This window comes from Phalaenopsis equestris, unplaced genomic scaffold, assembly GCF_001263595.1.
Source record: "Phalaenopsis equestris unplaced genomic scaffold, ASM126359v1 Scaffold000841, whole genome shotgun sequence".
Taxonomy (NCBI): domain Eukaryota; kingdom Viridiplantae; phylum Streptophyta; class Magnoliopsida; order Asparagales; family Orchidaceae; genus Phalaenopsis; species Phalaenopsis equestris.
This window is the reverse complement of record NW_018165281.1, coordinates 262,209-273,744: the sequence shown is the minus strand read 5'-3', so window position 1 is coordinate 273,744 and position 11,536 is coordinate 262,209. Positions and strand designations below refer to the sequence as shown.

General features: G+C 31.2%; 1 protein-coding gene across 1 annotated transcript; it reads left to right on the top strand.

Annotated features, from left to right (window-relative positions):
* The first annotated feature begins 9,122 nt into the window (after positions 1-9,122).
* LOC110031804 (ethylene-responsive transcription factor RAP2-9-like) lies at positions 9,123-9,976 on the top strand. Its single transcript, XM_020735201.1, has one exon. It carries the CDS (start codon positions 9,391-9,393, stop codon positions 9,793-9,795), a length of 405 nt encoding a protein of 134 aa, XP_020590860.1. The 5' UTR covers positions 9,123-9,390; the 3' UTR covers positions 9,796-9,976.
* The last annotated feature ends 1,560 nt before the right edge of the window (positions 9,977-11,536 follow it).

The window sequence follows — 11,536 nt, the reverse complement described above, 5'->3', positions numbered from 1 at the left end:
ATAATGATCTTACCTATTAAATGCTAGAGGTTAAGATCAATATGTGGAATTTCAAGTTGAGTAAAAAGAAAGGCTTTGAATTTCTAATAGTGAGGGTACCTTTTCTAGTTTTCTAAGACTAGTCAATAGGAAAGTCCTATGGCTAGACCTAGGCTACTGAAGAAGTTTCTAGACCTCAACCAAAAGTGAGGTCAACAGTGTGTAAGCCAAAGTTGGTGAATTTTTGGACTTGGTGGAATTTTGGTATAGATTTGGACATTTGGCTCAAATTGGAGATTTTGGGTTTGGAATTGAAATTTGGGCTTTAATTTGGTGTTTGGTGAAATTGAATTTGAATTTGGTTTTAAAATCTGGAGGGATTGAATTTGGGGTTAAATTGAGTAAGGTGATCATGCATGTTATTAATAGTCATCTTGGGACCATAAGACATCAAATGAGAACTCATTCGTGAGTCTCCACTTGTTGTTCTTAGCCATCTTAACCAAAAGCTAAGGGCTTGGGACAACCCATGTGTGTTCCCAAAGAGTTAAGGAGGCAGGTCCACTGTATGTGATTTTAGGGTTTTGGGGCATGTGGGGAATTTAATGGGTATGAGTGCATGTAGGTGTGTGTGAGACCAAAACTGAGCCACCTAGGATTGTCCTAAGGCCTGATTGAACCTATAAGAATACACTCTTGCATCTGCACATGTTGGTATTAGCCACCCCTAATGACATGTGGGGGCTTGTAACCACTCAGGCGGGACTTCACAAGAAGAGTCAAGAATTATTTTGAATTTCAATGTGGGGAGTGGATTCCCTCTCTAGTCGTCTAAGATAATCCATTAGGAAAGTCTAAGGCTTGATTCTAGGCTCCTAAAGAGAGGAATTTGACCTCATAAAAAAATGAGGTCAATAGTTATGCACTCACATTTTTAGATGAATTGCTTGGTTTTCATTTTCATGTGCTATACATTCACATGCTTAAATAAGTTATCTACTTGTTTCCGTAAGTTATATGCTTACATGTTTAAGTAGTTTACATGTTTCAATGTTTATATATCATGTGTAGTTTACATAATTTCTATGTTTAAATTTATGCAGTTTATATAATCTCCATATTTATGTATAATTTAGTCTGCATAATTTTCATGTTTATGTTTTTGTAGTTTACATAATCTTCATGTTTATATATCATGTGGTTTACAAACATTCATGTTTATGTATTATGTAGTTTACCAAATTTTCATGTTTATCTATTATGTAGTTTACACATCTCCATTTTTATTTATCATGAGGTTTATGTCTCCATGTTTATATAGCATGTGCGTATGTGTCAACTAACTATCAAGCAAGTGTGTATGTCATTTTCAAGCATGGTGTATGTGTTAATTTGCAAGTGTAGGTTATGTTAATTTGCAAGCATGTGTTTATGTTTTAATATTCAAATGTAGACTATATTAATTTGCAAGCATGTATATATGTATTAATTAATTTGCAAGTGTGTGTGTGTAGGTTATGTTAATTTGCATGCATGTGTGTATGTGTTAATTTGCAAGAGAATGTTATTATAATTTGCAAGCTTATGTGTAGGTTATATCATTGCAAGAAAATGTGTATGTTAGTTTAATTTGCAAGATTAAATTATTTAAGCTCAAATGTGCTTAAATCTCAAAATTAAATTTTATATAAATTATTTAAATTTAAATGTGCTCGAATCTCAAAATTTATTTCATATAAGTCATGTAATTTTAAATGTGCTCAAATATCAAAATAAACTTTTATATAAGTTGTGTAAATTTAAATGTTCTCAATCAAAATTACTTTCACAAAAAATGATATAAATTTAGATATGCTCGAAATCTCAAGTGGTTAAGCTTAAATATGGTCAAATGTCTAAATTATTTTCATAAAAATTAAGTAAGCTTACGTTTGCTAAAATTAATTACTTAAGCTTATGTTTGCTAAACAAAATGTCAAGTTCTATTGATTTATGTGATATAAGCTTAAATGTGGCCAAAAATTCAAATTATTTTCATATAAATTAAGCTTAAGTTTGCTCAAAATTTCAACTTGTGGAAGCTTATTTTTTCTAAAAAATTTTCAAATTGTTTCATTTAGGTGATGTAAGTTTAAATGTGGTCAAATTTATAAATTAATTACTTATAAAAAAATTAAGCTAAAGTGGACTCAAAATTCAAAATATTTTTTATTTAAGTTAAAAAATTACGAAAATTCAAACAACCTTCAAACCACTTAGTTTTAAAACATAAAACTTTCAAATCCTTTAAATCTTACAATTCTCAAATCCTTTAAAAGTGTCAATTTTTAAATCCCTCAAAACTTATAATTTTCAAATCCTTTAAAACTTACAATTATCAAATCCCTTAATACTTACAATTTTTTTGAAAACTTAAAATGTAAAAATTTCAATTTACAATCTTCAACTTATAATTATTTAAATTACATAAAATTATAACTTTCAAATCATTTAAATTGCTTGTAATGTTTATTTTTCAATTTAATGTGTTAATTATTAAATACTTAAGCTTTCAATTTTCAAATCAATTAAATTTCAATCACTTAAAATTTACTTAAACCTTCAAATGACTTAAATTTTCAAATCATTAAGTTTATAATTTCCAAATCACTTAAGCTTACAAATTTCCAAGCAATTTTCATAATAATCACTTAAACTTATAGTTTTTAAGGCAAATTTTCATACGCTTACAATTTTTATGTAATTATCATACAAATGCTCATAAGTTCATAGTTTCTAAGTAAATTCTCATGCAAATTTATAACCTTCCAATTTTCATGACTTCAAGTAATATTCATGCAATTCACATGCATAATAAGTAAATATGTAAGTGTGCAACAAATCTAAGCAATTTTTATTTGCTTACATATAATGTGCATGTTTACATTCAAAACATGTAATTGGCATGCTTAATACATACAAATGCAAATTTAAATGTTCATATAACTCATAAATATTTCATGCAGATTCTTATGTACATGAATATTTATCACTTAATACATACAATATAACTTATTTACATGCTTAATATTTGAAGATTCATAATTATAATACACACACACACACACACACACACACAGTAGCTGCAACGTATCCAGCTTATCCAGATGAGCAGTTTATCCTGCTAAGTTCCTGATCAGCAGCTGATCCGGATAAGATGACTGATTGTTTGGTTTGTGCGTTTGAAAAATAGCTGATTTGCAGCAATTTCTGGATAAATAACCATTCTGCCTTTAATCTGGATAAGCTGGCTAACTTTTTGGTTTGTACGTTTGGAAAACTACTAGTTTGCAGTTATTTCTAGATAAATGACCATTCTGTCACAATGCAGTTGTGATGATTACAACAGAACTGTCATGGCTATAAATTAGAAACTTTAGGAGCAAATAATCTCTTATTAACAATACAAAAAAAAGATATACACCTCACTTAAGAGAGTACCAAGATTAATTAAAAAAGTAATATAATTAATTTAATTCATTAGTTGTCTAAAATTACTCTCTTTGTATCTCATCTTTGCCACACCCATTTCCCTTTAAGTACTCGCCACAAACTCTCCATAGCATAATCAATAGATCTAAAGCATCATAATGAGCAAGTATTTCGCTACCAAACCCCCTCCCATATTGCAATGAAATGCTGCCATGTGTTACTCCGCGGTGTTATTGAAATATTTCGTGGTATTATGCCAATATGTTTTTTTGTCTCAATTGATAAGATGACTGACATGACTTAAGGGCCCTAAAAAAAAAAAAGATTGAATATTGATTTTTTCCCTCAAAATCCCATGATCTGGCCTAAGTTTGTAAGTCCCACTTTCAAAATCCCAAATTTAGCTATATTGTGGATAGTGATGAATATAAGGGTGACAACTGCCACCGAACTCGTGACTGAATCAATTCAAACCAACATAAAAAAACTTAGGGGCATTTACATACATAACACCAAATTCCATTGAATTTACATATCTAGCAACTAAACTTTACTATTTTACATCCTAACACCCAAATCTTTGCTTTCACATAAAAAAAACACCACTATTTTAATTTATAAAAGGTGAAATACTCCTTTTCATGCATAGGTGGGGCAGCATAGAAGTAGAAATAAAGTTTGGATTTTAGATATGTAATTACTTAGGAATTGGGTCTTATGCAAGTAAATTAACCCGCCACCCGAGCCACCAAAACAAATATCAGCAGCATGTTTATGATAATCACAAAAACCTATAAATAAAGTACGACTTCTTGCATCATAATCATGGTGCAAAAGTGAGCATTGCATTATTTTAATAGGCCTTCCAGATTGCAGATTCGTGAACATCAAGGAGGAAACTACAAGCACCAAAAAGCTAATTTGGAAACTTACATATGTTTTTATATATCTCACACCTAAAGTTTGATATTTACAAACATTACACTTTGGTCCTTTAAAACTATACATGAAAAATGTGAATTTCACGTTTAAAATATGATAATAGGCCTATTTTTGATGCGATATTAATGATTTGGGTGATATGTGTATAAATATGGCAGCTTAGGTGTGAGATATATAAATACATAAGCACTATGTGCTACATATGTAAATGCCTCATAATATCTTGGCAAAAAGCACAATATCAGGATGGTCTGAAGTACATCTATGCTCTTTACCAAAACTACAAGCAGATATCTCTATATAACATGAAGGCATCAATATAGTAGGCTATTATTAGTGTTTTTTTCCTATTCTTAGCAATTGCAAAACAATGATAATCATTATCTTTCAAAAAGTGAGACTCGTTACAACACGTAAATTCTAATATCTATCAAACTTTACATATCTAAAAGTTAAACTTTAATTTTTACACGCATACCACTTTACATATGCATGAAATGAAGTATTTGACTCAAATGTTGCTATTTCTTATGAAATATTACATATGAAAGATTTTGGTGGTATAAATATAAAAACAAAAGTGTTATGGTATGACTCATATACCATATAGGGACAGACGTTGGAACGAAGCGAAGCGGGCGGAAGAATCTCTCCAAATCGGGAAGTTACGTTATGTGAGTTGGGGGTGCTGGGTCAACGCCCCGCTAGACGGTATATGAGTAATTTGGTAATTACATATTGTACTGTAGGGTTTACTCTAGGATTATAAATAGACATGTTTGTAATCCTAGGTCTTTGAGAGAGCTGAAGAGAGCTGAAAGAGCTGAATATTGTATTCTGTATTCTTTTCTGAATATTGAAAAGGAAGTCGCCGCTCTGCTTCCAAGGATGTAGGCATCTTTGCCGAACCTCGTTAAATCTCTATGTGTTCTTCTGGATTTGTGCCGATTCTTGTTTTTCTTCACCCTAATTTGTCAACAAAAAGTTTGAGTACATATGAATTGGGAGGTATGTCTGTAAATGCTCGATTTTTTTCATTTATTTACATTCTAGAAAATCTTTCTTTGTCTCCACAAAAAAGAAAAAAAAGCAATTGTAAGCAAAATACAAAATATCAATCATCAATAATATTGTAACACTAAGCACGACCAAAATAAGAGAACAAAACGACAAACCTGTAAACTCTGCACCTCAGACTTGAACTTGGAGAGATTAGCATCTTGCACTATCTCACTCTGCAAAACAAAACATCACTCACCACATATCTTCTTTCCACTTGAAGAACTAACGAAAAAAATATATGTAAACAAACCACACACCATCTGCATGCACGTACTAGATATAAATGATTGCGACACATTCTCCAAACTAGCATTCAGAACTTCTTTAATGGCGGAAGCAATCGCCTCGGCCTGCTTGCAGGGCACACTCTGCCCTTCCAATTTCCTCACCTGTCAACAAATCAAACAACTTTAGAACAATTCTGCTCAGTGGCATTACATCAAAAACCCTGCCTTTACACAGACTCGATAGAGAGAGAGACATATATAAGCTGAAACCTACCAGTCCCAGGAAACCTACCAGTCCCAATAAGCTGAAACCTACCAGTCCCAGGGTATCCACCAGAAATGCCCTCTTCCCATTTCCAATGGACATGGCTAGTCCTGAGAGCTCGCGGATTTGATTACTTCAAAATTATAATATTCGGTCCATAAATATTTTGTGAGAAAATTTTAAATTTTAAATGATTTTATTTTTGGGAGTGAAAAACTAAATTTTAAAGTATAATATTTTTGTTTGTAAAAATTGAAGTTTAGAATAAAAAAAATATGTTGAGGATAATATTTAAATATTTAAAATAAAAATTAAATAATAAGCATGTAAAGAATTAAAAAGACAGTTTTAAGTGTTAAATATAGAATTAAATGATAATCAATTGGCATATTTGTGAATATCTTTTATATGCATGTATTTAACACATAAACCTCAAAATTAAAAAAAAAAAACCTAAGGTAATAAAACTTCAAGATAGAACAACAAACTAATATTAGAAACTAAACATAAAATGAAAAAATAAGTCAAAAAATCAACAAAGATTAGAAACTAAGAAAACTTACAATATTTGATTCTCCGGTCGACCAAAAATAATAAAACTTAACCAAATTAAAGTTAAAATATCAAATAAAAAAATATTAAATTCACTAGCTTGAATAAGTGAAACCACACATAAGTTGATCAACTATAAACTCTAGGTCAATTAACAAAGAAATAAAATCCTAGGTCCACTCACACTCGTAAAATAATATAGTATAGAAGCCCAGATTAGATTTTTAAGTTCCCCTACGTAGTTACTAAGGACGGCATGTAAAACACCAATGCCTATAAAACTCTTAGATTATGTTGGTGTTTTAGAATGAAGTAACTCATGGTTACAGACGAAGATATCTCTAACCACCTAATGGTCAATCAGTACCACACTCGCCATCAAAATGGTAATAGAGGAGATCTCTAAGTATCTGGCAGGCTAATAGTCTAAGATTACATATGGCTCGAGATGATAGAAACTCATGGGTATCTTGCCTGAAGACATTATGTCCAAATTTTTTGTAGTCTACACCTATTTTGTCTCCTTATAAATCTAAGATTATTCTTAGGGTTAATACTTTAACTTTAAACTAGAAATTAAATCCAGTCGATCATATCCATTCCTTCTAGAAATCAAGACCAATTAATTTTTATTCAAACCCAATTGATTCTTATCTTATTCAATCAAACTTCTTCTAATCTCATGTCAACTCTACCAATTCTAACTCCCTTCAAAGCCAAACAATTTATTCTCTTGGAAACACTTCCCCCCTCAAGGTCGATCAATCTCTTTCATTAGCCTTTCCACAACACATCGTCGTTAAATTGTAAGTTCTAAACCTTGAATCCCATAAATAAATCCCTCCAAAGCCTGAAAGTGCCTCATTTGAAAATCCTAAAACACTAATCTTGAAATATCCAACCTTCACATCCTAGATAATACAAGCTAATATTTTAGTCGAGAGTTTTCTCAGGAGTTTACAATTTGTGGCTTGTAATTAATTATGACTTCTTGCCCATATAAGGATAGGATTACTTAAAATAAAATAAACCCTAATTTATACTTGTAAGGTAGGGAAAAAATCTCTGGTTTATCTAGACCCATAAATCCTAAAAATTTCCATAATGTGGTAGATCAGATTCATTTCATTGTAATATTTTTGTCTCTCAAAATGATAAATTATTCTTTAAATGACGTCTCCAATTATTAAAATAAAAATCTTTTAGAATCTATGGTTGAAGATTAACAAATAAAACTAACATGTATTGTATCATGAAATCACCTTTCTAATTATTAATGACTAAGTAAACCTTATTTTTCACATAAAGGTACATACTCTTTTATTATACTCCCCTCTGCCAAGGCTAACTAAAGCAAATTGATTTATTATAAAGAGTAAGCAATTAAATATGTCATATTTGTATGAATTTTTTTTTAATAGGAATGAAAAAAAATATGCTTTAGCCTCGAGAGGCATTTCTTAGAATCAATTTTTTGTTCTTTTTGCTCTAATAGCAATTACTTACATTCAAAAATATTTTTTATGGGGCAGTTACATATAGACTACCCAAAACTTGCTATTTACAAATCAACAACCTTCTTTCATCCATTTTTTAAATTCTCACTCAAACATTAAAACTCATGATAAAACCCCAACCAATATTTTTCATTCTTATTAAATTCTCAATAGTTTGATTTTGGCATGCACAAATACTTCACTTCAATAGTTTAGAAAAAATTTCTCGGTGGTTGGTTCCGATTTTTTATTTCTTTATCCCCCCTCCCCCCTTCCTATATGCTCCAAAGATATATTTTAAATTCCACTCACTTTCACATGAGCTATACACTCCCTCAAACTTTGACCCATGCCGATGATATTCATTACAAGATTACAAAGAGATAATTTTTTTGTTATTCATCCACTTCACACTTTACTTTCTTAATTACAAAAATACATAGTAAATTGTTTTATTAAATTAGACACACAACTGAATATTCTCATAAAAATAAGTAGAGGCTTCAAAAATTTAAGTGAATTTGACCACCTTTGCATCATGCATCATTATTATTTTTCAACATATGCATAATATTAACGTTAAACTTCTATTTGCTTGCTAGTAGGGGTGTAAACGAGCCAAATACGAAGACCCCAGACTCAGCTTACTCTCGTGTTCGGCTCGTTTATTTTTTGAGCTCAAAAAGTGTGTTTATGTTCGGCTCATTAGCTTAGCTGAGGGGCCAGGAGCCGTTCACAAACAAAGAGTCGTTTTGACAACCCTAATCAGGTAGTCATAAGATGTTAATGATTGGGATAAGATTTAAAAATTATTGTTTATATTAAAACATTATTTGAATCAAATTTAATAATTTTTATTCTATTTTCTTAATTAATACTTATAATTGATTATAAATCTATATAGCCTTGTAGTCAATTAATTTTTTTAAAAATACTATTTATCAAAGAGATATATATATATATATATATAATTAATTAATAATATCTCGAGTCAACAAACTTAGACGAACACGATTGAATAAATTTTTATTCGTGTTATTTATATTTGACTTGTTAAATTAGAAAACGAGCTGAACATAAGGAGATAAAGAGGAGCCGTACGCGCAGCCCTATTTGATAGCTCTTCTGAGAAACAATTAAAGAAATTAAAGATGTGGTGGGGGTCCAAAGTCCACGTCGGTGGTCGTCACGTTCGATATGCCGCCACGCAACGACAAGCGGCGATCCCAACGTCGGCGGCTTCCAGGACATTACATATGTCGGTGGTGCCTCCGCTCAATTAGCTCTTCCCATACGTGGCAGCCAAGCAACACCCTCCCCCTACTCGTATCTCCCTCCTCCTCCCTCTCTATAAATCCCCCTTTCTCCTTTCCCTCTCATCCCATCCCATCCCGCCATGGACACCTCGCCCTCGGCACAAAAGCAGAGTCCGTACCGCGGCGTTAGGATGCGGAAATGGGGCAAATGGGTCGCCGAGATCCGAGAACCCAATAAGCGATCCAGAATCTGGCTCGGCTCCTATGCTTCGCCGGTCGCCGCCGCACGTGCCTACGACACCGCCGTATTCTACCTTCGCGGCCGATCCGCGTTTCTGAACTTCCCCGATGATGTGCCCGCCGCCGATTCAGGTGTGGCTGGCGGGGTTTTGTCGCCTACTTTCGTTCGAAAGCGCGCCGCGGAGGTCGGTGCCGCGGTTGACGCGATTCTTGTGCAGAAGAAGACGAAGATGACGGGGAAGCGTTTTAAGGGCCCTGATTTGAATCGCCAGCCCAGCGCCGATGAGACCTACGGCGATGATTGATTTAATTTGGTCGTCTTCTAGAATTTGTTAGGTTTAGTTAAGCTTTTGTTTTTCTTGTAAAGAGTAGGCTGTTAGCGGTCCGGTTTCAAGCAATTCAGTGCAAGTTGGTATTTAGATTCCAGCCGAAATTCAAATTAGTTTTCGAAAAATATTCAATAAAATTTACAAACCTGCTAAAGATGAAGGGAAAAAAATTGTGTATATAAGATGTAAGCTGCATATACAATGAAAGTTATATGGGCGTTATATCGACATTATATTCACGTTATATCCTTTGTAACCTCTATATAACTTCAATATAACCTGCAAGTAAATGAAAACAGAAGCGTGGAATTTATTTGTAAGTTCAGGTATGTTACATGTAAGTTATGTAGATGTTTTATGAAGGTTGCAAGGGATATAACGCGAATATAATAACAATATAACGCCCATATAATTTTCATTATGTACACAACGCTGCGTACGTCTATAAGAGAGAGAGAGAGAGAGAGAGGAGCAGAAGAGAGTGGAAAAAAAAGATCGTAAAGTATGAATAAATGTTTAATTAGTTTTTTTTTCCCCCTTTCATTTTTTCCATCTTTAGGGCGTTGGGGACGTTGAATTGTAATTATTAAAAATTAGCCGGCTAAGTGGTCAAATTATCTTCACGACCGACCTATTGGGCTCTTTGTTTTTTATTTTTTTTAAAGAGGAGAACAAAATTTTATCCATTGCATTTACTAATATAATATTTTCATTGGAGATTTTTAGCCTTAGTAATTTGATTTCAGAGGCGTTAATATGTATGACGACATCGTGGAAACTTGGTACGGCTTCAAGCTTATTATAAAATTTAAAAGTTAAAAACTAAATAAAAAATGTTATTAATGATAGTTTTTTAAATAAAATAAAATATTAATACTTCAATATTTTTTAGTGTATCCAACTCTAATTGATTTTTTACTCACAATATTCGCCATTGAAGGTGGGACATAAATTATTTATTTTTTTTAATTTTAATTTTTTGTTTTTATTTTAATTTCAAATATATATTTTTAATGAATTTTTCTACATGCTTTTATTTTTATTTTAACATGAAATTAACTTATTTTTCGAAGCACTTAAATAACTAAAAATTATTGTTTAGATATCTTTAAAAAATCTTTTCGGGATTATTTTTATTTTATTTTATTTTTATTTTATTTTTGTATTGTTTTTATTTTGATTTGGATTAAAATATATTTGATTGCAATTGTTTTTATAACAAGACTCAAATTATGTTTTAGTTTTTTATTATTTAAGAAAATGAAAATTTTAAAAATTAAATCATATAAAAAATTATCAATTAAATATGTTTTTAAAATAAAATAAATCTAAAAATAAAAATAAAGTGTTGAATAGATGAGAGGTACATAGAGAGAGAAGAGCAATGCACAATAACACAAATTCTCAAAGAATAAGTTCAATAGTTTTTTTCTTAAAGAAATGACCCTTTTTTTTATAATTCATATAGGTATATATTAAAATTACATATTTGTCCTATTTTAATATGAACGTTCCAAGTAATTATTTGACCTTTTCACATTTGTAAATAATTCTGGGACTCATTAATATACAATAACAAAAGTTCTTGAAGATAAGCTCAATAGTTTTTTTGTTGAAGAAATGACCCTTTTTTATAAATCATAGGGGTATCTAGTAAAAGAACATATTTCTCTCTATTTTACTAGGAATGTTAGAAGTAATTATTGCATCTTTTTAC

What these genes read in the sequence shown, in the direction of transcription:
- LOC110031804 (XM_020735201.1), top strand. Translation starts at nt 9,391, where the DNA reads ATGGACACCTCGCCCTCGGCACAAAAGCAGAGTCCGTACCGCGGCGTT.